General features: G+C 45.9%; 5 protein-coding genes across 9 annotated transcripts; 1 reads left to right on the top strand and 4 right to left on the bottom strand.

The window, feature by feature from the left end:
- The first annotated feature begins 7 nt into the window (after nt 1–7).
- On the top strand, nt 8–3168 carry LOC117145281 (sphingomyelin phosphodiesterase). Its single transcript, XM_033310869.1, has 4 exons — nt 8–134; nt 364–1255; nt 1965–2832; nt 2891–3168. Exons 1-4 carry the CDS (start codon nt 8–10, stop codon nt 3002–3004), a joined length of 2001 nt encoding a protein of 666 aa, XP_033166760.1. The 3' UTR covers nt 3005–3168.
- Nucleotides 3161–11554, bottom strand: LOC117145282 (corticotropin-releasing factor-binding protein). 3 transcript variants are annotated; one of them, XM_033310872.1, is made up of 8 exons: nt 11427–11554; nt 11151–11223; nt 6314–6389; nt 4234–4535; nt 4069–4175; nt 3899–4017; nt 3674–3837; nt 3161–3616 (listed from the first exon to the last, which is right to left on the bottom strand). In XM_033310872.1, exons 2-8 carry the CDS (start codon nt 11199–11201, stop codon nt 3374–3376), a joined length of 1062 nt encoding a protein of 353 aa, XP_033166763.1. In that variant the 5' UTR covers nt 11202–11223; nt 11427–11554; the 3' UTR covers nt 3161–3373. The 3 variants fall into 3 exon arrangements, with proteins under 3 accessions (XP_033166763.1, XP_033166762.1, XP_033166761.1); XM_033310871.1 differs by having other exon boundaries at nt 11375–11554; XM_033310870.1 differs by having other exon boundaries at nt 11151–11554.
- Nucleotides 11555–12088: 534 nt separating this feature from the next.
- LOC117145641 lies at nt 12089–13001 on the bottom strand. Its single transcript, XM_033311361.1, has 3 exons — nt 12584–13001; nt 12319–12521; nt 12089–12255 (listed from the first exon to the last, which is right to left on the bottom strand). The coding sequence occupies exons 1-3, from the start codon at nt 12999–13001 to the stop codon at nt 12109–12111; spliced, it is 768 nt and encodes a 255-aa protein (XP_033167252.1). The 3' UTR covers nt 12089–12108.
- Nucleotides 13002–13600: 599 nt separating this feature from the next.
- On the bottom strand, nt 13601–23670 carry LOC117144301 (calcium-binding mitochondrial carrier protein Aralar1). Of its 3 annotated transcripts, none has more exons than XM_033309407.1 (10): nt 23590–23670; nt 17699–17851; nt 16962–17124; nt 16814–16905; nt 16555–16749; nt 16268–16491; nt 15363–15529; nt 15181–15299; nt 14515–15124; nt 13601–14454 (listed from the first exon to the last, which is right to left on the bottom strand). In XM_033309407.1, the coding sequence occupies exons 1-10, from the start codon at nt 23653–23655 to the stop codon at nt 14156–14158; spliced, it is 2088 nt and encodes a 695-aa protein (XP_033165298.1). In that variant the 5' UTR covers nt 23656–23670; the 3' UTR covers nt 13601–14155. The 3 variants fall into 3 exon arrangements, with proteins under 3 accessions (XP_033165298.1, XP_033165301.1, XP_033165300.1); XM_033309410.1 differs by lacking the exon at nt 23590–23670 and adding an exon at nt 21359–21652 and having other exon boundaries at nt 13602–14454; XM_033309409.1 differs by lacking the exon at nt 23590–23670 and adding an exon at nt 18113–18284 and having other exon boundaries at nt 13603–14454.
- A 768-nt stretch (nt 23671–24438) lies between these two features.
- Nucleotides 24439–26920, bottom strand: LOC117144706 (STAM-binding protein-like A). Its single transcript, XM_033310045.1, has 5 exons — nt 26805–26920; nt 26150–26701; nt 25386–25701; nt 25215–25327; nt 24439–25147 (listed from the first exon to the last, which is right to left on the bottom strand). Exons 1-5 carry the CDS (start codon nt 26918–26920, stop codon nt 24982–24984), a joined length of 1263 nt encoding a protein of 420 aa, XP_033165936.1. The 3' UTR covers nt 24439–24981.
- Between the last annotated feature and the right edge of the window lie 74 nt (nt 26921–26994).

Consider the following 26994-nt stretch of genomic DNA (forward strand, 5'->3'; position numbering starts at 1 on the left):
TCTCGCCATGAAGTTGATCCGGAGCACAACTCTTTTGGGCATCGGCATATTACTCGTCGGCTGCGGGGCGTTCAGCCTGCCCTCCGTTTACGATGTCCTGTCTAAGGATCAGCGGGCCACATCCTTCGTATCAGGTTGGTTAATGCTTTTGGAACTAATCATGTAAAAGCCTTTGAGTGAAAAAGCGGTATCAGTATGAATTAACTTTTTGATGTGTGTAAAAACCGTATTCTAATACGTTGAAGCGTTTATCAATATATGAAAGGAGTGGATCAGATAGTTAAATGTTTGGTGTTTTTGAAAAGATAATCCCAGCTGACAGTTTGAAGTGCTCCCATTGACATCCGTGATTGCTTTTTGCAGCCAGCGTAGCGGAGGAGATAAGCCGTGAGTACCTGAAGTACCACCGAACTGGCATCGAGACGGAGAGGCTTCAGCAGCTGGGAAAGGACATCCGGAGTAGCCACAGCAAGAAGGCCATTTTCACGGAATCCATGGCCGATCTCACCTCCACGGACCAGTTCTTCGTCTGCACCCTGTGCAGATCTACCATCAACGTGTTTGCTCGAACTTTCACCGAGGGAGAGCTGAGTGGTCCGGAAAGGGATGATGAGGCAAAGAAACTGATGCTGGGCATGTGTGACTACTTTGCTATCAGCACCCAGGAGGTGTGCTCCGGATTATTCGATCTCAACTGGCCCATTCTGGACTTCATTCTGAACGAAACAGTGGCACAGTCGAACACCTTTTGCAGCATGCTGCCCATCCCAATTTGCCAGGTGAAACAGGATGAGTACAATCTTACTTTGTCCATCCAGGGAGACTCGCCCAAGGAATCGAACTCCAACTTGCCCGCCAAGAGCTCCGAGGATATTCTAGTCCTGCACCTGACCGACATCCACTACGATCCTGAGTACGCCGAGGGCAGCAATGCAGCTTGCGATGAGCCCATGTGCTGCCGAAATTCCCTGCCCGAAGGATCTGACTCCTCGGCAGCTGCTGGCTTTTGGTCTGATTACCGCGATTGTGACTGCCCCAAACGCCTCATCCTGAGTGCTTTCGAGCACATCAAGGAAAACCACAAGATCGAATGGATATACCACACTGGAGACGTGCCGCCCCACAACGTGTGGTCCACCACCAGACAGGGCAACCTGGACATGTTGTCCGAAATCGACGAACTGCTGGCCAAGTACTTCCCGGACACGCCCATCTACCCCTGTCTTGGGAACCACGAGCCCCATCCAGCAAATGTGTGAGTACCCGTAATTTGCAGTCCATCAACATTATTAATCTAATGACCCAGAAGGGAAAACTTCAAAGCAACGAGTCCGCAAGTGCCTTGAATTAGGCAAAAAACTACCTCTCGACAATACTTGGTTATTTGGCCTTAATACAATGTGGTTATTACCAATGCTGACCCAAAAAACAAAATTTGGTTATATCTCAACACTTTTTAAAGAACTTATTTATGATTCCTTAAATGTATGCAACATTTAAAGGTACTAAGAAGACCATTTTATGGGTATGATAGTGTTTTAAAACAGTTGGGTATAAAATTATACCACTGTTATTTAGATAAACTTCAATTAAGGGTACTTCTGTTTATCGATACTATACTACAAAGATCGCAAAATACGAAGGTCTCTTAGATGCGAAACAATCATGGTTTTCGAACTTCTGTATTTTCCGCTCAGATAAAGTTTATTGCAAAAATTTGCCACAATTGCTCCCCTCGGGAAACCCATAAAATGCCATTTGGTGCCCATAGTAAATATTTACAATTACTAATTGGGACAATTTGAAAGGTAGGTGGTATTAGTCTAAAAATAATCCACTCAATTTTCAAGTAATCGGTTTTTAAGCGATTGTAGGGGTGTAATAAGTTACTAGTTATACAGCTGAAGCGTTTTGAAATTGAACGTTTATATCATAATCCTATCTTATCACACCATATTTTCTAGTTTCGGAAACGACGAGATTCCCAGCTCCCTCAGAGTTGACTGGCTATATGAGCACGTGTGGAGTTTGTGGTCCAAGTGGTTGCCCGCCGAGGCGGAGAAGACTGTTCTTCGAGGAGGATATTACACCGCATCCCCGAGCAAAGGACACAGGATTGTGGCCCTGAACAGCATGGACTGCTACCTGTACAACTGGTGGTTGTTCTATAATGCAACGTTGATTCAGGAGCAGCTGCAGTGGTTCCACGACACCCTATTGTCGGCCGAGGAGGCGGGAGAATCGGTTCACATCCTGACCCATATTCCCGCTGGAGATGGAGACTGCTGGTGTAACTGGTCTCAAGAATACAACAGGGTTCTCACCCGATTCAATGGCATCATCACTGGAGTCTTCAGTGGTCACACCCACAAGGACGAGATGAACCTGCATTACTCCGAGGACGGCTATGCCACGGTGGTCAACTGGAATGGCGGTAGTCTGACCTCCTACTCGAACAAGAACCCCAACTACCGGCTGTACGAACTCCACCCGGAGAACTGGCAGGTCCTGGACCACCACACCTACACCTTCAACCTGACGGAGGCCAACCTGACGCCCGAAGAGCAGCCCAAGTGGGAGCTGGAGTACCAGTTCACCAAGGAGTACACCGAGGACACGAGTCCCGCGGGAATCGATCGCTTGCTGCTGGAAATGGCAGAGAAGCCCGACTTGCTTAGGAAGTTCTGGAGGAACAAGTTCACCAACTCCGATCCCAAGCTGGCAGAGGGCTGTGATAACGCCTGTTTGAGCAAGACGATTTGCAGGATAGCCACCAGTAATTACCAGGAGCGCACTCGCTGCAAGGAACTTCAGGCCATCCTGGCTGAGAGCGTGAGTACTTCATGGGATTAACCTTTAACTTACCATTAAACACAAATGCCACTTTCAGTTGGAAAAGGAGCCGGATACGGATGATAATAATGGCGGTGGTGCAGCTGGACTAACTGCCGTCAGCTTGGCCTCCCTTCTGGCGCTTTTGGCTGCATCTAAGCTCCTTGGATAAGCCTTATCAATACCCCCCGTCTATTCTTAACCCCTGGTATCAACAGCGATAATCGCAGCCCATAAAATGGGTTATAAAACAGTATAAAAAGGCCCGAAGCCTTTAGAGATTATGGAATACCGAGAGAAATAAACACACACGTTTCTTGTAGTCAACACTCAGAATGTTCGATATACATGTATATATATATATATTACCTAAGATGCCTCTCGGGTAGCGAATACTTTGCGAATTAGCTGGATTAAGTTAAGAGTTAAGTTTAAGCACTGCGATGGAGTCCGGGAAGGAGTCGTCCAATGCTCTGGGCTTCTTTTCATTTTTTTACAAACATGTACATTTTTGGACAGCGTCCCACCTCGCCTAGCCAACTTAGAGCGCACAGATGAGCGTGGCGATCTCCATGTCCGGCACATCCGCCTTGCGCAGGACAATGGCCGCCTGGTTCTGGTACCGACCGGAGGACACCAGGCGCACGGTGCTCACGCCGCAGAAGATGGCCTGCTCGGGACCCAAGTCACTGGAGGCACCGCACACGGCACTGGCCTGCTCCATTCCAATGGCGTCCAGACCAGCGGATCCACCGATCTCTAAACGATCACTGGGCAATTGACACTAGTTGGGAGAAAGGAGGTTAGCTGGGTGGCGCGGTTACTCAAGTTCTGTACCCACATCGTAGTTGACCTTCGGCTGGGCCCGCACACTCTTGCCGCCAATCCGCAAACTGGCCAGCGAAACCACGGCCGGAAAGAGCGCCGAGATGGTGCAGTTGCGAGCCTGGCCAAAGTTGGTCATCTTGTACATGGCGGCCGTGTCCTGGACCAAAACGTTGCAGGCTAAAACAAGGATAAATACGTTTTCTTTGAACATTGTATTATCTAGAACTGCTGTACTCACGTTGCGTGATCTTGTGGAACCGCACATTGGCCACAAAGGAGCCTCGAACGGGAATTCGGTATTGGAGCAAGGCAGCGTTCTGGCTCGAACGGAAGAACTTCTTGTTACTAACTCGGGGCCTGGACAAAGATAGGATTAGCACACAAATACGGAGCTCAACTTCCACCCACCATTGTCTGTAGTTGTTGCAGAACTCGTAAACGCGCTCCTCCAGCGGTCGATGGTGATCCTTAATGCCCGGAAAGTACTCGCCATTCAGCTCCCAGCCGTCGACAAACTATCGAGGAAAGTGCGTCACACTTGGGCACAATTTAGTGGCTCCCCGGAGCACTTACCGCCATTAGGGCTCCTGTCTCGCAGTTCGCATCGTAGTGCTTCATTGTAATCTCCACAATCGTGTCTGGCTCCCCAATCACATAAAGCCCACAGACCTCCGGCTGCAGTTCCTGGACATCTGCTGCCGTTCCAACTCCTGCTCCTGCTCCTGCCGCTGCGCCCTCCCCCGGAACAACTCCCACTCCCACTGCTCCTGCCGCCTCCAGTTCGAGCAGGGCGGCCTCCCGGTTGAGGGCCGAGTTGAGTGGGTTGAGCTTCTTGAAGATGTAGTCACCTGCCTCGGAGGCCACATGCATGCAATCTGAGGAAGGGGTGAAAGCAAAGGGTGGGATTTAATGGCTCAGCACTGGGGGAAATTAGTTGCTAGGAGTAGTTTCTAGGAAAAGTACAGGACTAACATGTTCGAAGAACGAACATGTATAGAATTCCAGTTAGAATTCCTTGCAGTGCACCCAATGCACTGGATGCCTTCGAGCCGAATCCGAAACCAATTTGTCTTGGCGAATTTCCAAGCTACCCTGGAGAAGACGGGCGATTAGGGGTGGGCTATTGAAATCCCCTTTGATTGTTTCCAACTTGGCTCCTGGGCAACAATTAATTTATCATGCGCATCCACTTAATGCCGGCCATAGTTGGCTGATTTATGGCCGGCATTATTAGCCGGGTCACCCACTCACACGATTTTTATGACCTCCTGCTCTCTGGCATCCCCCAAACCGGGCCGAAAACAATTAAACTGCTATTTGACTTCTTTTTTGTCCCGCTCTTGACATGCATGTCACATACTTCGAGTGTACTCGTGTGGGCTTTGTGGGATGTACTCGTACGTGAATCCCTTGATGGGGAATAAGGTCCTGGAAGGATGGGGTAGGTGGGTCCTGGCACTTGGCGCCAATTTGTTTATGGCACTCGCTAATTGTTTTCGAGTGGCGGCTTTCGGCCTCTTAACATATCTATATGAATACACCATTCCAACACACAATAAAACAGCTCTGTTCATAAGTAATTAGGCATTATGATTAAATAATCGTACGCAAAGTGGCTGCTAGTTAATAAATAATCATAAACTATTAAGCTGCTTATTTGGCCGGCAAAAAGTGAGAGGGGAATTACAGTGCCTATTGCTTTCTGCGGAATATTAGTTAAGTCCTTTTTTGTACTGAGCTTTGAGTTTGAATAAAAAAGTTTCCCCGGAAGCCTTTCAATTATTTTGAATAGCATGTTGAACTCGCTTTTCAGAACTTTTTTTCATAATTGTAACTTTTTCCATAACTGCAAAATATCTGGGCGACCTGAGGTCCTCTTTGTTTATCCCCCGGATTAGAGTGGTTTTTCATTTGTCCTTCGAAATTGTATTTCTGGAGGTGACGTCACTAAGCTGAACCGCCCCTCCCCACCCAGGAACCACCACCTTCCCAAAGTGAACGTTGTCCTGACTATAAATAAAAGCAATTATAAATCGGCACTGCCACAGATTTGTTGATGTTTCACCTGATTGCGAGACTGATGCAACTTTCCATTTATTGGAACCTGCGACATGCGGTTGCTCTGACGATGGTTTTCCCCCGGGAGAAGGGAAGTGGATGGAGAATCTGGGCGGTTGGGCGGCAGAGGGATTAGGCCAATTGAAGTTGGCACGAGTTGCTGGCAATACATTGATATTTATTAAGTTTTCGTTCGCAGGAATCACAATATCTCTGCTCTCTGGCCATCGAGTGGCCACAAGTTTGTAATCTTTCATTTCCATTTGGCCAGTTTGGGTCAGTTTGGCCACGGAGAGGGGGTGAACCAGAAGTGGAGTGCACTTTGATTTGAATTTTAATGGGCAATATATTCGGTTTGCTTGGCTGCTTGGCTATACAAATTGCGCATACGCCCCGGGTGCCGACGGATGGCCTGGAATATTACAAGAGGTGCTCGCAACTTATGCAGAAATCAATTTGAGAGACAAGTAAACAAGGTTTAGAAAGCGCCCTAAACTTGTCGCTGCCGCCAAAGTGCATTTTCCATTTTCCGCCGAGGGCACTTGACTAAAAAGTTTTCCTCCGCCGCGCGCTGCACATGCGAATCGTAACTTACCTGAGACCGTGTGCACATTGTGCGGCACCGCAGGGTTGGGGAAAAGCTCAAAGGACCGCTTCACACTGGGCCAGGCCTGAAAGGGGAAAAATGGCAAAGAAATTAAGGACATTCGCTGCAAAACAGGCAAAAGACATATCGGATATATGTATCTATGATAAACTGAAGTACATGGGAAATATAAAAACAAATTCAAAGTTGTCTCAATGCTTGGAGTAAGATCCGGAGCTTGTGCCTCCTGCTCCGTGCTATCCGCACAAAGGAGATACATCCAGACCAGCAGAGGGGGAGCACCGAGACGGGGCCAAAGGATCAGCGGGATGTCCTTGGCGGCTAATGTCCGCCGACTTCTCTAGTTGTATCGAAAGAAAGGAATCCTCGCGGGGGGCAGCTAATGCGGCACTTAGGGCTCTTCGCACAATGCAACTGCAGAGGACTGGGTGTGGGGGACAAGAGGTCATCCGGGCAGAGGACAATAGCCGGTTTTAATTAAACTACCACACACGATTCTCCAATAAACAGAAATCGAGCAGATGACGCCCAGGACGTGCTCGGCCAAGAAGGATATACTCGTATATAAGGCTTTCGAGGGAGTTGAGGAAATTTTAAGCATGACAAATCGGGCGCAAAAGTTAAAACTTTTTATTAAGAAAACCCACTCAGCCCTGCCTACGACCCAGATTTTTTGTGCACCGCTTTTCTCGCTTTATGATTGATTAGTGGTAACTTTTTTCAGATTTTCCCGTTAATTGAAATCGCACCCAGCCCGCTGGGAAATTGATAAATGGTGACGCATTGGCCGCGCTCAGAAATAATTGCGTTAAGGGCAAAAAGCCGAAAAGTTTTGGCTTTCGTTATTCGGCTTTTGGGACATTTGTTTGCACAACACTCGAGCTTTGGCTTTAACGAGTCGTCGGGGCGTTATGGAACTGTCAATTAGTGGCGGTTTGTGCCACAGCAACTTTAATCCCCGGACCCGGGAAGATTGGCCATCAAAGAGCCCAGGATTGCCACCCTGACGTCACAAATCTTTCAGCAGGATTTGAGTCGAGAGAGTCTGGATAAACTGTCAACAGGCTGTAAATAAATAATAAACATGATCCCTTTGAAAACACACTTGGCAGCGGCCTGATTTGCATAATCACAATGCTGCCATCGGAATTTCGGATTCGAGGGGTGAACTGTGCCAGTGTGGGCGAAAATCACACTGGACGCCTTTTGTCAAACTAAGCGAATCGCAGGATGCGCCAGCTGCTCCATCAAAAGGACCCATTGGGACCTGGGCCGCTATCCAAAAGTTGCCACGGAGATTGGAGGACTCATTCAAAGTAGCTGGAAGTTGGTGGGCGGCGAGGGGACATCGGCAAAAATAGAAAAGTTCTATGGGCATTGTGACAATCCCTCGCAGAAGCCCGGTAAGTTAAGGTCCTTTCCCCTTCACCTCCATTGAACTTGCATTCCTGCATTTATGGGCTTTTATTAGCACCACTCTCGAAATTATATGGCATTGCAAAAATAACGTTCTCTTTCATAATTGACTTGTTCCTGTACTTTAGATTTCCTTACTTGTAATGATAGCTCATTTAAATAAACAATTTAAATTAAAATGATTCGGAAGTCATTCCTTGAATTCCTAATACAACCGCTTATAAGAATGTCTTCATTAAAAAAACAGGAATATTCAATTAGTTTTTACTTTGGCTGCTATTCTATTTTAGAATTTTGGCAGCTAGGTCGCGTGATTTGATTAATGAGCCTATTGTTCCTTTGCTGAATCCAGTACTTTTTGGCATTATTCCCAGGACACGGGGAAGGGGAGGGAATTAGCCCTCAAGGTCGCCTTAGGCGTCAGATTCCTTTGTTCCCGTCACTCCAGCTGGGGAAAAGCCGCTAATTAGCAAAGGATATGCGAATCAGGTCCTCACATGCCACTGCCGGGAATTAAGATGCCAGAAATATTTGTGAGTTGATTAAAAGTTCGCTTAGCGACACCAAGGCGAAATTTCGGTGTCGGAAGGAAGCACCTGGCAAAATTGGAATCCTTTTCGGGGGTCAGGTAAATATTGACTTTCGACATCGCGGCAGGAGATCCGGTGGTAATCCTTCAGCTAAAGCAAACACTTGCAGTCGGTGGGGGATTGGATTCTTCGGTGGCGGAATGACTAAGTTATGAGACGGCTTCAAAGGAGACGGCTTTAAGGACGAGCTACTTGCCGTATTCCTGGCCATGAATAAGTGATGCACTCGCCGGTGTCCGGCGAAGCAACAGGCTGCCACTCGACCATAAAATATTTAGACTCCTTTACGGCGGGCGTAAATTTCACTCAAGGAGTCGTATTGAAAGGATTCGTCTAACTGAGTGATGATGGCTCAAGTATGCGCATAATGCCGGATGCTTAACAATATGGCCAACTAAGCATAGCTCAAGTCGGAACTAAGTCAAATGAATGGCCACGAACTGAAAGAGAAACGAGTCTCTGGAGGCCAAGGAACAGAAGAGCAGCCGGGTAAAAAAGAATGGTTTAATTATGACCCATCCAAAGAATTGCCTAATTTGCGTCAGCAATTAATTCAACTTCGCGATTCAAAGTTAAGCTCGGCGTTTGTCAGAGCTCGTAGTCATCATGTGAAAATCCAGGGATTAGCATTGGAAGCCGCAAATGAATTCGATTACGCATACGCACTGTTGAGCGACACGGAGCGTTGTTATTGGCTTTAATTACTTAATTAATTTCGCGCCACCGCAAATGAACTGTAAAACGCAGTTTGGCAAAAAAGTTATTCTGATCCTGCCATTCTGACGTCATGCCTTTGCTTTTGGGTTCACACATAAGCTGCAAGGGAATATAAAGCGGGAAATTCGAGTGTTGCCTCGGCGGAAATTAGTTCTGCCTTAAATGCCTTGGCTTCCCCCTGCTCCCCGATTTATGTCGAACATATTGCATTCGAGATTTATGCACGAGTTCTGCCCGAACGGAATTGAATAGATGGCATAAATTTCGCGCAACTGCTGCCACATGATGAAGGAAATTTATGGAAATTAGAGGGATCCCATGAAGATATTGGGGCATAAGATATGAGGCCTTCTAAACCAGACTCGATTAAAGCCCACAAAGGCCCGAGAACAATATAGGGGTAGATAGAACTCGATCTCGAAGTCCAATCATATTGTGGCATACTTCTCGACACATTCATAAGTGAACTCCCTTGTAAGCGTAAGTATTCATGTTCGGAAACTGAGTAGAACAAAGCGGTATATCCCATTCAGGCCATTCCCCTAAGCACCCAATTTGTGGCTGGTGCAATTAGGGGTCACCTCCGAACGCTTAAGCTTATCTTACCATGTCGGTCCGCTCCACAACTCGCTTTCCCTCTGTTGCACCCGATGACATTCATGTTTTAATTGTTGTCGTTCTCACATGTTGCCAGAGTGAAAAACGAAGCTGCACGGGAGGAAATGGAGGAAAAACAGGAAAATGCGGGCGGAAATGGGACAGGGGTGTGGCTGTCATGTCCTGGCTTAAATGGCTGTAAAGTGCCAAAGCGTCGGTGTCAACATTAAGCGCACATCAAGTGCAGGACTCCCAGGCAATCGAGCAGGATGTGGATTTGCGCAAGTGACAGAGGGGGCGGAAGGGGCGGAGGGTTGGAACCGAGTGTTGAAAATCTCGTCCATGTCCAAAGTGAGTGACCACGGAAGGAATGAGTCAGTTGCAGTTTCATTGCCTTCGATTCGCTGGGCCTTCCGCCCATGACTGTTTGGTTTTTGCCACCGCCCACGGCGCAATGGCAGGTGCGAAATTTACATTTATCCTTGGCCAGTGAAGTGGATTGCCAACGTCCTGGCTTCACGACTGTGCCCACAAAGTTGCCATTAAGCAAACATATCGCAGGTTCTTCAGTTGATGGATGGCAGGAGCCAGGAGTGAGAAATAGAACCCTAATCGTCCAACACTTTCGAACATTTTCATATCCAAATGCCTTCCGTCTTTGGCAGGCTAACATGACAAACGTGGTTATTCCAATATTTGAATATCCTTTTTGCATGTGTTATATTGTTTTCATTTCTGATCGCATGAAAATGAATTACTGTCCAATAACTTACATTACTCAGAGATGAATCATATCATATTTCAGTGCTGTTCAATGAAATTCCTCAATAATTTTTCACCCTTTTCAGTTTATCTCAACCACGCTCCTGAAAAGATGGATTCGATTGGCTATTTCAGGCGCTGCTATCTTATCTGTCTTGGAGCAGTCTCAATCATAATTAGCCTGTTGGCCAGCAGGTTCTATTTTTGTTTCGGCTGCAACAAATGTCACGGGAACTTTTCCACTGATTGGGCCATTACCAAACCGAATTAAATATTCATTTGCGACGGGCTACTTTGCTACTTTGACCCGCTGACCCGCTTGGACTTCCATAAATTGATTACCAACTAGAGTTTGCAACGTGAGCCTAATGAAGGTAATCAGTTCTAGCATAAGCCAGGACTGAAAGGCTGCCAAAAAGTTTGGCAATAACGCCGACAGCTAGAATCAATCAATCTGGCCAAAAAATCTGGGCCGAGAGAAATTAGATCAAGTCATTAGAACAACGAGGAAACAAAAGTTGGCCCAACTTGTTGATCGAATTACAAGGAGTTACACGCGTGACTTCGTCTTCTATTGATGCACAGAGAATAAAAATGTATATTTATGAGGCTTTCATCTGGTTTACAGAATGCTTCCTCGCTTTGAACGAACTAGCACTTTTTGTTCCACTCACAAAATGAATATAAATTTGTTTAGAAATATATTTATGTGGTGATTAATATTTTTCGGTATCGACACTCACCTGGACGCCCAGCACAATCATGGAGAAATAGAGATAGACAACCAACTTCATCGCGATTTTCGATTGGCGAAACCTAAGGAGAAAATGGCCAATCCCCGCGGGGAGATTGAAAATCAGTTGACAAAGTTTGAGGCGACTTTTCAATTAACCCTCGAGTTCCGGTGCGCCTTTCTTTGATCCTGTGGCCAGACCGGAGCTTAGAGATTAGACCAGGAATCACGCACCCAATAACTTCATTAGAGCGTGGAATTAGCGACGGAGGCACGCGATGCTTACTGGGCACACGATGCGTATACTTGATGCGGGTTTGAAATTGCGCCGGGGAAAGCGTTTTTGTTTCACAGGGAAAAAGAAACCAAGAAACCGTTGCAGGACGAAAACAAGGACGATGCGTCAACGCTGCCGCTCGACGACCGAGTGTTGGTCCTTATCAGCGCCGCATTTCCTTTTATAGCCAGTCGTCCTTGCCGAGCTCCCAGTTTTTTTTACACTTTTCTTTTGTGGTTTCCTTTGATGATGATACACACTTTATGTTTTTGCGTTTATGAAGTATGTCTTTGCATTTTCCGTAAAACATTTCGTCTTTATTATATTCTCTGCTCCTGTATTATTATTATTTCCTTCGATTTCCACTGGATTTTTTGAAATACTTGCCGCTGTTTGGTTACTCACCACCATCGTCTGTTCTGGTGAATTTTCCGACGAGCATTGCCAACAGAAATGGCTGAGGAAAAGCTTAGGTGGAAAGCTCTTTCAAATGGAAATCCGACTTTATTCGAAAATTAATCTTGTAAAATAAATCTAATCTTAAATCAAAACGGAACTTAGAATGTGCTCTATTTGCGTCTAGACTTTAAATATATATTTCTTAAACGTTTTTATCTAGTTTTTGGATTTTTCCTATATTACCTTTTAAATGTATACATCATCAAGGCAGTTTTATGTATGTTAAAAATTCCTACTTCAATCCCATATCCAAAGTGGGGGCAACAGCTACAGGAATAGGCACATTTCTGGGGTGACTCACATCCCCTCGATCGTAATAGCCTCCCAGATGTTCTCCCGGTACGTGGTACAGTCCATAGTGCAATCCATTATTGGCCACCTGTAATGGAAGAGGAAAAAAGAGTTAGAATAAAGGTCTACAAATACTCTGATACCCACTTACCCTTTTTAAGCCATTAATAGAGGCCAAGAGCAGAGCCATCTTGGCCAGTAATAGAGCTTTTCCACTGACTATGGAAAGCATTTGGAAGCCCATGGGCACTAAGATGGCCCCCAAAGCAGTCACTCCAAACATCATGGTTATGATCATGTTGTAACGATGTCTTCTCAACCGGGCACTTCCCACAGGATCGGGGCTAGAAGTATCTGAAACCATCAATGGACCATCAATGAATGAATGAATGAAGTATGAGTTAACCAAAACCCACCACTACTTAGATATCTCTCCGTCAGTTTTCCCAAGTTCACTTGCAAGGTGTGTGTGGTTAAGCCCTTTGCCAAGCTCACTGCCAATTGATCGAACCAGGTTAAGTGCTTCAAATCCTTTCGCTCATCGTCAGGTCGTTTGGCGTTTTCGGTACTGTTCGGAGCAGCCACCAGGCGCACTCCATCGTAAATGGAAATCTCTGGGGACGACATGATGCCCTCGAAGATCTGCAAGCTTCTTGAGCGGAAGCAGGACCACAGGCTTTGGTGTATTCCAGATTGATAGCAGTCTCGAAGATCACTGCGTAGCTTCTTCAGCTGGGATATCCACGATTTGTCCGGCAGATCTTCTCCAGCCGCGTAACGATCAACTAGGATCACTCCCAGTAGGAATATAACCAGAACCGACGGAACACGCATTGTTCGCCCTTCGAAAGCCAAAATGAAACTGCATCCAATAAGTCACCATCGATGCGCTTTTTATAACCCATCGCTGACCAGTGATCGGCGACGGATCTCGTCCAGTGCACCCGGTCATTGGGGCAGACGTGGAAACCCTCTTCTGGGATCCCTAACGGTTTCTTTTGGCGGTCATGGTCGGCGGACAGCATTGTTGATGACTTCGAAACCGAGTCTGGGCAACCCAGAAAAGCAAATGGGCAGTGCTAAAATAAACTTGTCAACATCGATTTGCAAATACCCACCATCGCACAATTCTAATCAGATGCGTTTCGACCCTGTTTAGTGGCAATTGGCCATGAATTAGACGCTCGATTGAGTTGGCACGCAGCTTTCAAGGGGCGGGTTCTTTTATCTGTGGGCTAGTTTCAATGGGAGTAGGAAAGTGGGCTTGACGTTGTTTTCTAAATTGATTTCAAAAGATTTACGAAGGCATTACCTTGTTGGTAATGGAATAAAATATTAAAATGTAGTTCTTTTGCTTAGCAACTAGGACCGCAACCCAAAAAACCTTCAGGATAGACAACTCTCTTTCCGAAAATGCGATTGTTTTTAACATTGAGTTTTATTTAATTATTCATTATTAGCTAAGAGGTCATTCATTGCATTTCCTTTGCTTGATAATTGTTTTGAACAAATTCGTACTAAGATTAAAAGGTTTTATCGCTTTAATAGTTACATTGAGTGCAAAAGTTGACGTTCAGTGATTGGTTGATGCTCTAGACTTTAAACTAGTTAACAAAGTTTACAAAAACAATTCTACACTTGCCTAAATATATACGCACCATGGCCAAAATCGATATTCTATACTCTCGAATGGGCTTTTCATTACTTTTCTTTTGGTTTTTCCTGGGTGTGGTAAAAACAGTTGCTCAAAGTTGGGCGCCCAGGGTGCGAACCCGGCTGTTCAGATACAATAGTACTATAGATACGGCGCTGCTCCTCCCGGATCCTCGTTAGAAATATCCTCAGTGCTTCTGTGTGTGTGTATTTTGTGTAAACGCGTCCTAGCAAAAAATATATCCCATATATCTGTCCACCGGAGCCCAATCCCGCCAATCCCTTCTGCATTCCGTAGACTACGTGGCGCTTGGCAGGCGGTGGCGCCAGTATAATCAGGATCCTGTGGCCGTCGAGGGCGTGGCAGCGGCTACTCCGCGTCCAAATCGCGGCAGGTACAACCCGAACTTGGACTCCACTCCCGCCAGAAGAGGAACTGCCGCCCGGTAGCCACCGATGTGGTCCAAGTTCTCGGTGGTCACCGACGCCGCCGCCTGTTCCAGCGGAGTGGTGATCTTGTGCGCTTCGGATCCCTTGGGCTGGGTGCCTCCGAAGTCCACGTAGAAGAGGCGCTGCAGCAGTTCGTAGGTCACCAGGGTCACACCGAACTGTGGTGAGGAGCGGAACACTCGAGCTGTGGGATGGGTTATAAGACATTAATAGAGATCCCCTAAAGAAGATTGCCTCGACTTACCGGCTGTGCCCTTCCAGAAGGCTCTAGGTCCCTCTTCGGCCATGATCTTCTTGGTGGCATCCCATACGCCGGTGTAGGTGGTCTGCCCGGATCGGGCAACCACCTGGAGGCGGGTCTTAATGACGTCGGCGGGCGTGACAAGGGAGGCGGCCGGAACACCGGCAATGGCACCAGCGGCCAGCAGGGTGAGTGGGTGATTGTAGCCATCCTTGTCGGCCATCATGGCCTTGGTGTGGGCGTAGGTCGGGAAATAGATGGCCGAGAACGGCACATCGCGGAGGAGACAGGCCCTGGCTCCCTTGTAGAGCCCAAAAAGTCCCAGTTCCCGGACCACCGACCACGCGCGGATCTTGCTCCCAGTGGCGATTTCTCCCGCCACCTGGAGACGGATCTTCACAATTTCCAGGGGATTCGTGAACACGACCTGCGAGGCACCGGCACATCCACCAGCCAGAACCTCCGCCCATGTGGGAATGTTACCCTTCTTGTCGGTGAGTTTGTCCCTCACCAAATCATTCACCGTCAGCTTGATGGCTTTCTCGGGAGCCACGCCCATTAGCTGGGGCAGGAGACCTCTGTAGAGACCCATGAATCCCTCGTGGCGAACCACCTGTGGATTAAATCATTAGGATTAGATCACTTTAGTGATATTTTGATCAGACTTACCTTTTTGAAGCAGTCCCATGAGTTTCGATATGCAACTTCACCAATATAGGAACCCGCTCGCTGGTTCTGCATTCGAGTCTTGACTAGATCGATGGGGTAGACCACAGTGGCGCCCACAGCTAATGGAACATAATATATAGATAGGTGTGCTTCCTAAGAGGACATAGTGCATCCTAACTTACCGCCGGCAAAGGAACCGAGGGTGAAACGGTAAGAGCTTTCCAGGACCTGAATAAAGGCAGATCGGTCCGCAGGACTCTCCACCGCCTTGATCTCCGCCAGACGATGTGTCATATGCTTGGTGTAGTGCTCGGGTGCGATGTTGCTCAGGTCACTATAGTCGATGCGGCTGGAGAATGGAAACATTAGATCCGGATTAGTTTTGATTAGCATATAGCATGCATGGGTAAGGGAAACTAAGAGATACCAACTGAGTTAGGTTTGAGGGGGCGGGATTCTAGGAGTGGATTCATAAACAAACAAAAAGCAGAAATCAGGCCAAGGAAGGACGAGATCACTTGCCTACTCGGAGGTATCTTTCTCCTGCGCTTCCACCATCTTTGAGAGTGAGAATTGCGAGTGCAGCGCAGAGAAGAGAGAAATAAAGAGAAACACACGGAGAGAAAAATGATACAAACAAGCAACAATTAGCACATGACACTTGACACTCGTTTTTGGGGATTGCCCTGGGATGATTGCCCACATAACACGCTAATACAATCGGACTAAGACACGCTCATTGCCAACTAAAGTCATAACTTAAAGTCTGTATACTTATAATGACACCTAAGCATATATCATTCAGTCAACTAATTTTCTATTATGTGAAAATTTCACTTAAAACAGGCAATTACCTGTGAGAGCTTTCATATAGGAAGTCTTCGAAAAGTAAATGTTGCTAAGTATTGCAATACAAACGATTAGCTAAACTAAATAAAATATAACTCCTACAATGAACAGTAAGAAAAATTTAAATTAGCAAATGAATATGTCACTTTAATTTCTAACACAAATAAAATGCTAGTTTTTCCTAATCCGAATCCAAAGTTGGCAACACTGAACCCAAGGTTATGACCATATGACTCACCCTGCTTGATGGACGGCGCCCGCCAGGTGGAAAAGGATGTCGATCTCCAGCGGCGTGATTTGGCTCATCGTCTGGGCGGCGAGGAGGATCTGATCCTTGGTGATCATATCCGTGCGACTGCCCTCGGTGGCGTGCAGGTAGACTTGTTTGATCAGTTCCATGTTGTTCAGCAGCGAGGTAAATGCGATGAAATACGGGAAGCTCACTTTGTGACCCTCAGTTACCTAGTCAGGTTGAAAAATTATCCTTAGAAGGATGATCACACTGATCAGAGATGCAATAGCTACCGAAACTAGATTGTCCCTGACGCCGGGGGTCAGTAAATGCCGCTTAACATTAACTATGATGTCCTGGAAGTCCAAGGGCGAGATGAACCCAGTGCCAGCTGGATCCTTGCTGCGGAAGGCCTCCATCGCGTGCTCCTCGTGAAAGTCGTGCAGCAGCTGCGTGAACTCAGCATAGTTGATAAGGCGTTGCTTCTTCTACGGTTCGGGAAGGTGTATACATTATAATCATTGAATAATCGTCTGATTGCAGTGCACTTACATCACCAAAGTAGCGCTTGATAAAGGGGCCATCTAAGCTAAAAGGTATCTTTGAGTGCAGTTCAGTTTTTTGTACGACATCAGCGAAGTCAGCTGTAAAGTGGATAGAATTTGTACTAGTTCATTGGTATAGGACGGGATTTTCTCACCATAGGAAACAGTGCCGTTGCCCTTGCGGTCGAACAGCTGGAAAGCGGTCCTGTAGAGGGCATCTGGGGTGCAGAGCAGACCCTCGAAGGCCTGGAACTCAGAGAAGGAGATGAGTCCATCCTTGCTCGTGTCCGCAATGTTGGCCAGCAGGCGCACCGATTCCTATTTGGATTATAATGTTGGTTGATTAAATGTACTGTTGGTGCTGTTTTGAATGGGGAACTAAAAAGTCACTAAGCTATCGTTTCATCCATAGTATTTCTTTCAGTGACAGGTTAATCTCTTTCGAGTGGACATTAGACCGGTAGTTACTCTCTAATGGGCAGATAAACGGGGGCCGTAAAAGAAACTGCCCCCGCAGACTTCGGCACCTGATTGAATCAGTTCCAATTTGCGGGGCACCTACGATCCGCGATCAGGTTCAGTTGGGTTCTCAGACCATAAAGCTGATAAGCGGACCCATTAAAATAGAATCTGTGACGTTGGCGGTTAGACACGAGGCAGCCAAGTGATTGCCGGGTTATTTGGTTTATGGGTTTACTACATGTTTGCGGGTGGGTCAAGGTCAACCCGTGAATCACAGTGGCTAGTTATAGGGCTCTGATTTATGTTTATAGGCAACTATGTATGTGCCGCCGCCAACGGGGGCGCTATCTGGCGATAAGATATGGCCAGTCTTATCGGGCGGCTATGCTAAATAACCTTGCAATGACCCGACTGCAGGCAAAGTACTCACGTCATTAAATGCAGATTCGGAAAAGAGTCCTAGGAACTTTCGCACGAAGTCCTCGCTGGTCATATAGTGCTCGCCATTCTTCTGGATGGAGGCGTACTTCTGGAACACCTCTCGCAACTTTTCGGTGCCGGCGCGCTTCAAAAGCGACGGAGACTGCAAGAAGAATTGCAAAGAAAATAATTAGTTGTGGTAAGAGTTGCTTCATTGTTTCTTCTCCACTACTTGATTAGCTTGAAGATCTTTTTGCTGTATATACGTATTTATTTATACTTTTATCTTTATGGGCAGTTCTCAAACAACCCTTCGCTACCCGCCACTGTCTCAGTCGCACTCTCATTTCTGCGCTCTCCCGCCTGAAACTCAATTGCAAAAGCAACACGTGTCAGCCGCTCGGCAGTCGCAGCTGAAACTTACATTTGGCAAACTCTTGGTCAGCGGCATTCCTGTTTTTTAGCTGTGACTGCTTCTGGTTCAATGTTGTTTCCGCGAGCAATTGCCGCGTCTAATTAGCTCATCAATGCAAGCCGATCTAATCCAAACCGCCCGAGTCGAAACCACCTCGTCCCCGTTCCGCGATTAACTAACTGCGAGTGGAGCGCACTGGCGAGCGAAGTACCGCCAGAATCAGAGCCCCCACCATGAGCAGAACCGCTGGGAGAGAGTCTGGGAGCGCTGGGAGTGAAATTGTCTGCCTAACGAACTCTTATTTGCTCAGCTCGTTTCAATGTCAATAAGCTCTCTTATAACGACTCTCTTATGATCGTTATGCTGGGAGAGGGTGGAGTGGTTATGTGTTCTTTACTTCTATAATATTATTCTCTTGTAAACAAAATGAATCATATAACTCTAATATGTTTGAAAAATATAAATTTTTGTTAAGAAAATGTTTTATTAAATTCCTTAGAATATTTGCTTATCTTTCAATCCGTTGCATATTTTTCCATGCGAAGTAGTACTAAATAGATTTTAGGGTAACTATTTTAAATAGTATTATTCAGCTTGTCTGAGTTGATAAGACTGTGGTGCACAACGAAGCAATCCCAACCATGGACAAACACTTTCCCTACAAGTATTGAGTACCGGGTAGCCGATAGTCGAATATCCAATACCCTGTCTCATATCTCTGCCACTTGTTTACTCGCTCTCGCTACAATTCCGCCTGAGTAATCACCCAGAGGTCAGCAGCTCCGTCAACAACAAGTTCAACTTCGATGACAATACGTCCGATTCGAATTCGATTCCCTAGCATTTATCAATTGCCTTATTGACGTAATACGATTAGCACGCGATGAAATTGTAATTTTCTTTTCTTTCTTTTTTCCTGGGGGTCCCTCACATTCTCGGATGCGCTTGTTTGTGCCAGAGAATTGCGAAAAACAAAAGCAGATTTCATAATACAATCAGCGAAAACACGACAGCATTTATGGAGACCCCCAACTCGAAGATATGGAAATGTTAAGCCAAATTCAGAGCTGGCTGTTTGATTGAAGTTAAATACCCTGGGGAAAACAGCAACATTGATTGATGTGTTATCAATTTCAGATAGCTTCTGATTAAAATTGATTATAACGGGAAGGGTTCCCTAATGACCCGGTCTGGATACATTTGAATACTGGAAAAAATGGGTAACTAACACCTTTTCAAATATGGGATAAAATCATAAAATGATAAATGATAAGTTAGCTATAATTCACTACAACATGCACATATATCCATAAATATGTAGATACTTTCACTGTAGTGCCCTTATATTGATTGCTCCACTGTTTTTGAGGTTTCGTCATGGTGGAAATTGGATTTATTGGATGGGGTTTTATCCCCCCACCCCCCTTTGGTTGTAGTAGTCTGTCGGATCCGTCAAAGTGTCGTATTGACCTTTGCGAATCGATTGGCAGAAGCAATAAATGAATTCGTTCGCCGGCAATTTGCTGCACAATTTGCGATGCCATCAAGAATTCATGGGAAGTAGCGAAACACGAAAATTGAATTGTTCACTTGATGAGGATATATAATTCATATTAAATCATGGATGTGTATATTAACTTTCAGTCGAACTGAAAGTAATTAAATGTTTGCAATGCGACTGTTTATTAATGCGCGTCGTTTGTTCATTTACTTTGATATGATTGAAAATGCTGGTCAGTAAGCAGCTATATATTAAATTTTTAATATTCCTTTTCCAGAATCCCTCTTTAAAAATAAATATTCACATGAAGACATTGACTTTTGACATATTCACTGGGCGTGAAATAATCCAAATCAAAGGAAGTTCCGCCTAAACCCCAATTCAATTTGTTGCCACTGCAGACTGAACTTGTGAATCCCCAGCTGTACTTGTATGCTGTTTTATATATTCATGCCCAGCAGAAGCTGTTTTTTATCCCCCTTTTCATTCGGCCAGCGCAAACAAGCGGAAAATGTTACACATACGCCCCGTGTGACGGCAGACAGAACGATTTGTTTGTTTGTTTGCTCGGGTTTTCTGGCCCCTCACCCGTGCTCGCCTACCCCTCTCCGTGACTGCTGCTTTGTTGCATTTGCATAATGAGTTCTTCTTGGCCACGGTCGTCCGACCAAGTCAAAGGTTGCGGGCACAGATCGCTTTTCCGCCGGTTTTTCCAGATTTTCCCCGCCTTTTTCACCTTCAGCTGCCTGCAGCGAGTGGCACGTGCATGTCACTGTTACTATATCTTTGTATCTGTGTCGATGGGCACAGAGAAAATACAAAGGGAAAATATATAACTTTACTACATTTCATAGGCGAAAATATCATTACATAATTTTACTTTTGCATTGTACCCTTTTAAAAAAGAAAACTATTTAACTTTAATAATGAAAAATGCCCAATTAATTGCTCGTTAATTTTTTTCTCTGTCATTGCCATGGAAATTTGTTGCGCGAGCGGCAAACTTTTGTTTTTGTTTGCAATTTCCGTCAAGGTCAAACCGGCTGTTCATTATCGCTGTGGTTGTGGTTGTTTCTGTGCCCGGCTGGGGTTACTCCAGCCACCCCCACCAAACTGAAGTCATATACAGTGAAATGAGCAACTCGAAGCTCGAGAAATTCCACCGAAAATATCCAGACTTCTGTAATAGTGGATTCCGTTGACTTTCCCACTGGTTTACGCCTTCTCTAACTACCCAAGTTCACCAATTTTCGGTTGGAGGGTGCTATATTGGGGATTCAGCAACAGCTGCACCGCTGGCCCATTACGTATACGCAGGGTGAGCCATGGGACCGCAGTCAGCTGGCTAATTGACGACAGCAGGCAAACAAGAGAGATTCCAAAGGCGAGAGAGGAGTGCATATGGGAAGAGACGATGTAGAACCGGGGGCTGGAGCGATCGGTGAGAATCGGAGAATCTCGGCCTGAGATGGCGGTGACTTTTCCAAAGTCGTGAGCAGAGAAACCTGGCCACAAATCCGCGGGACTGAAGGTGATTCGCTGGATGCTCGGAAAGCTCTCAAATGATATTGTTTTATTTCTTTATATAATTGTTTGGCCCGCGAGCTTTCCGCGATATCCAGTATTTATCTTTCGACTATTTCGTAATGCCCTCTGTCGCTCCTTATTGATATTAATTAGTCGGGTCCGGAGGCACTTCCGCAATCGGTCAGTTATCAGATCAATAGTTAATTAGTTTCCTGACGGAACGTTACCTCATCCTTATCGTGCATATTCACTTATACGTATGAACACAATCCAAGTCTGCGAATCTTTGCGAATTTCAGGCACGTTGGCACTATCTGTTTGAAATGTTCGTTTATCGGAAACTTCGGCTTAACTTGATTTAAGTATTGGTTAAGTATGCTTTTAATAGTCACTCGCGAGTCTTTGTGGCTTTTAGTATAAATAATGCTGGTTAGTATACATAATATACTTTCACTGCCCGAACCGGATATATTTATTGCCAACTTGTGATTTTTATATCTGAGGGACGCGCGCGATTTTCTCGGCTGTCATCCGCTGGCGTCGCGCTGCTTTTCCATTCTGAACTGTCGGAATTATAGAAGCGAGAGCTTTTCCCGCATTCAGTAACTTTTGCGACCGAGAGAGCGCCGCAAAAAATAATAAATAAAAGAGAACCCCTCGGCGATTGCATTTCAGATTCATATTAATTTTGATTCTCATTTCAGTTTGTTATTGTTTTTTGCCCGGGCTGTGCTCTGCCTCTTGCCACTGCAGTTTCCCAATAAACAATGGCATCCGTGCAACTACTATTCATAAGAAGGGGTCTAATCAGGGTGGTGGTATGATGTGGGCGAAAGTGGGCGTTCCCTGAGGCCAAACATAAAACACATTTGATAATTGAGAACTGCAGTGCGAATCACAGAGGTGCAATGTGTTCACGGAAGTAATTTCGTTCTAAGTGGCCTTAAGGTGCGACCATTGGCTCTGTGTCTCTTTATCTCACCTCTTACAATCAGGGCCAAGTTGTCAGGGATTTAAGATTAATAAAATAGCATGCTTTGAAATATCTAAATAAAGGTTTTACTTAACAGCAGTAGCTTCACAAGATCGATTTAACTGTAAGTCATACATTGTATGTAAAGAGAATGAGTACAAGTCCTTTCATTAATCAAATTCATGTTCCTAATCTGCATTTTCGAGTCACAATTAGATAGTTCTATTCGTGTGACCCCCGCTGTTCATTCATTCACATGCATGGCTGGCAAGGTCGCAATTTTCGAGCGTGCCAAGTGGTTGACGATTTCACGTTGTGCAAATGTTCTTAAATTTGGTTGCATTCATTCACAGCTGCTCGAGTTTCTCTGTTTACAATGTAAACACGTGCTGTGCGAAATAACACACCGAAAAGAGCGAAAGAGAGGTCAATTCGGGGAGGGCAAAGGAGAGAAGATAGCGCAGAGACATTGCGTATACGCATCGTTGGCCAGCTGCGGAGGGCACGTGAATGAAGCGTGTTTTGGGCGGGTATAAAAATAGCCAGGCGGGCGAGAAAATTGTGTTTTTATATTAACGTCATTCTGCGGAACATCAGCCCCACTCAAGAATTTCAGCAAGGCCGAACCAGCCCACAATTTAGTTGGGGGTGGAGTTTGTTAAATAAAATGAACAATTACGAGCACCAGTTATGAGCAGCCAGCTGCACGAATCCGGTAGACATTTTTGCTATGAAGGTTAGCCAAATGTCAGTTCAACTAGGGTGTCCTTTTTGTGGCACGACAGGCACCAGCTAGCAGCGTAGTCGAAGGACCTCCACTTCCGCATTGTCACTCACAAAGGGTCCTGAACCTTAACAACGCATTGAGTGGCACTAATTTATAGTTTTCGGTTTAAGAGTGATGGATGATAGGTGCGCTGTGTTCATTTGTAACTGTCTGTTATCCTTGCGGAAGAACCCTTTACTGTACGAGTATCCTTTTCATTTCACTGTTGCTGTGCTTTCAAATCCCCGAGTAGGGTAATCTGTTTTTGTTTAGAGGAAAGCACTTACAAACCAATTAAGATACAACATGTATTACGAATGAAGACTTAACTTAGCAGGAATAAGATACTGCTGGCATGCAGAAAATGCAAATGTTATCATGCCGAAGACTTTGTACACTGCCTTTCAAATTATCCTTTGATTTAATATACAATTGATTATGTTAATTGAACGTGTGTTTTGTGGAAGGGCAGGTTATAATCCCCCGGTTCAGCTTGTTTTTATTTCCGTTCGTCGGCACTTTTGCTCTTTTCATTCCTCTTCCAGCCGCACTTATTTTTAGATCCGAGCACCTAATCCGCCACCACTGGGCGACCAAGTGGGGTTGGGCGGTGGCTCTGGTAATTAAAGCGCAAACTGGCGCCCACTTGATGGGCGGGAAGGGGGAAGAACATGGGGCCTCTGCGGAAGACAAAGGCTGAGCCCGTCGAGTGCACTTACTTCTTGGCATCGGGCGACTGGCAGAGTGGGTATCCAATTAAACGGAAACGGGATGTGCATTGGCATTATCAGCGGCTCAGCGGGTGTGTGAAAGTGCTCCGACTTTTGGCTTCGACGAACGCAGCAGGGACTAGAAGGAGGAGATTCCACCAGGTGACCCCAGGTGGGCGGAGCACAAGGAACTGTTCTATTATCGATTTTTACGCACTTAATGCCGCTTACTTAGCGGCCAATTCGATTCACTGCCACTCAGTTAAGCACTTGGATGTAGCGCAATATTGGTTCCTGTTCCTCAAATGCACCCAGGTGGTTGGAGGCGACAGCTGCTGCACTGGGAACACCTCGGAAAACAGGACCAGACGAGAAAACGCGCTAAACTGGATGACAACATGGAAAACATTGGTTAACAGTGGTCCAAAAGGTGGTTGCGGTGGGAAATGTTAGCGGCCGAGGGAAATGTAAATTGCCCACCCCTTACGTTCTGTGAAAATAATAGAATGTGGTATGGCAAACAGTTTAATTAATCGCTTTAAAATATATATTTTATAATAAACGTGTTCTTTTGTTAATACTCTTTTAAGGAAGGTCAGCTTTTCATTTGCAGCGCAAAATGCAAAACGTTACTAAAGGGAATTCACCAGCTGAGCTGCTGGTCGGTAAATTAAAGCGCCACCTTTCGGCTAGATTTTCAATATTTAAAAATGGCGTTCAGGATAATATATACCATTTAAAATGAAGATAACAAAAACATAACATTGATTGCCGACTTTCCCCAATTTACCTCCCTACAAATCTTGGTATGCTAGCAATAACCATTAAGACTGAAAAATATGGGCAACCATAAACCAGTAGTCATAAATATTTATTCAGTTTAGTACAATAGGTAAGCATGCACAGTTTAATAATAGCATTTTATGATGATTCGTCTTTGAACAACAGGTTATTGCAAGTAGTAAGCCGTAGAAGGACACGACTCCTTTTTGGAGCGCCCCAAATAGTTTGCACTGTAAGCTGTGGGGGTGTGTGTGTGTGTGTGTGCCAGTGAGAATGCCGGGGATTCCCCGACAACAGCCTAACATATTAATTATAGTAAGATAGTAACGAACGCAAGGGTAAGCCACAATTGAAAATCACATTAGAGGTTCTTAAGTGAAAGAATGCAACGAACTAAGAGGCCGGAACGCAATAAACAACAACAAATGCCGCCGAGTGCTATAAGTGGTGTATGGACGATCCTCAGGATCAACAGCTTGCAAAAATACATTTCTCTCTGTTTGCCGAAAATAGTTATTCTCTATCTGCCTAAATCTCTGTAATTTCCATGGTACATCACTGTTTGACAACCGAAACTGGAGCTATTGCTAGATCTGATGGATCGGTGCTTTTGAGTGACTATCTCCGCAGATCGATGACCTTGATCTTGGCCTGGTTATCCATTCGGATGTGTTGCGCCTCCATGAAGAGCGGCGGGTCATTAGGATGCGGATGAAAGCCCGACTGGCGACATTGGGCTATGTAGTCCAGGCCGTAATGTGGCGTGAGTATAAAGAAACCAGTGCTGGAAGCGAAAGATATGGATACCAGATAGTAAGGTGTTGTCTACATTGACTCATTTGATGACTCACGTGTTGTACTTAGGCGCGCACACAATGGCCAAGGCTTCGGGCATCATAATCTGATAGGAGCAATGCGTATGCAGGTCAACGGAGGACAAAAACGCAGTCTGGGTTGGATGAGTCTGGGGAAGAAGGCTATTTCTTAATTCAACGTTATAAAACTAAGAATTTGAAACCCACATGAATCCATCCCAGCGTAATGAGCTGCATCTGGTCCTGCACATCGAATATCTGCTCCTCGTGCATCGTGTTGCAGCTGTCCGGAGTTCCTTGCTGTTGCGGCGTGATTATGTGAGTGATGTACAGCTGGTTCTGGGACAGATGACCAGCCAGTACGCCGCATGTCTCGATGTTTTTCGAGGTGTTGGCCAGGGCCAGCTTCAGAAACACCTCCATGGTGTCCCCGGGCACGTAAACAAGGCGCAAAGAGCCAGCCAGCAGAGAATCTGTGCGGTTGTATGATGGCTTCTGATTGCGATCGAAGCTTGGCTTGGAGCTAAAAATATGGATATGTTTAAAAGAGAAATCATGATTTGCTTAATGATATATAAGCGAACCGTAGTCCTAACTGAAGTTTTTGGTTTGAATAGCTGTTCAATCAACGTCAAACACCAATCCTATAATCTCATAAAGTAGTTCAGATAACACAGATAAACTGCTTGAGGAAACAATCAAGCTAAGGGAACTATCAGTTTTCTTATCAAGTATATTCAAACTGGGGATCGGTTTATAGCTAACGATTGCTCGATAAGCAAGTCTATGTTTGTTTGGTTTTTCAATTTCAAACCTCGAATGAGGCGAACGCACTTTATAAGGCTAACATGAATTGGAGACCTGCTGTGGTTACGTGTTCACAGATATTCTTGAGGTTTCATCATTTAAACAAAGCTTTAAACAAAGAATTAACATTGGGAATTTTGTTTAGAGTTCGCTTTTTTTCTTACTTGGTTGTCTTATCGGCGGCTGCTTCGCTGGCAGCGGGCAGCAGGAGTCCCGATCCCGGCAGGCTGCGATTGGCGCCCGTGGGAAAGTCATTGGGGTAGACCACCTGGTCAAGCAGGCCCAGGTCCGGAGCTGTTGGCTGGGTGCCTTCGTCGATGAGCACGTGCAAATTGGCCGGGATGAGGGATGGGATAGCACTTGAACCTGCCTTCTCCCTTTCCTTCTGCCGCTGACGTTCCCTTTCCCGCTCCCGTTCGCGCTCCAGTTCTTTGACCCGTTCCGCCTCCTTGCTGGCCAGGAACTGCTCGTACTCTCTTTGGTAGTGCGTTAGTAGCTTGGCTCTCAGCTTCTCCGTCGTGGGCATAATCTCGTCCTTAATCTTCCTGTTAATATCCCGCACCTCGGCCTTGACGCTGCCGTAATCCGGGTGCTGGCGGATCTTCTCGATGAACAGGGTCATGTAGCGCAAGTACAGGATGAATGCGTTTTCGTGGTTGCCCTCCCGCAGGTAAACATTGGCCATGCGCAGCATCTCGGTGCCAGAGCGGTAGTACCTGCAAGGACATTGGGTGAGTGTGAGGAACTGAGAGCCCACAAGTCCTTGGCCAATCAAGGTCACAGCCTTGCGGGAAACGGCCATGGAAGCGAAGGACTCACCGCGTGACTGGCATGTTCTTGTCCACCTCGATCAGGTTGCCGCAGTGCGACAGGTGCTTCATCCTCTCCTGCGGCTCCACGTCGCCCATGCTCATGTTATTCACAGCCTTCGACATGGTTTCACTTGCTCCTCCCGAAGTTCCAGCTCTTCCTCGCGCTTTCCACTGCCGTGTTTCCTGGACTCCTTTGC

Source organism: Drosophila mauritiana, chromosome 3R (assembly GCF_004382145.1).
Source record: "Drosophila mauritiana strain mau12 chromosome 3R, ASM438214v1, whole genome shotgun sequence".
In the NCBI taxonomy this organism is placed as follows: Eukaryota; Metazoa; Arthropoda; class Insecta; order Diptera; family Drosophilidae; genus Drosophila; species Drosophila mauritiana.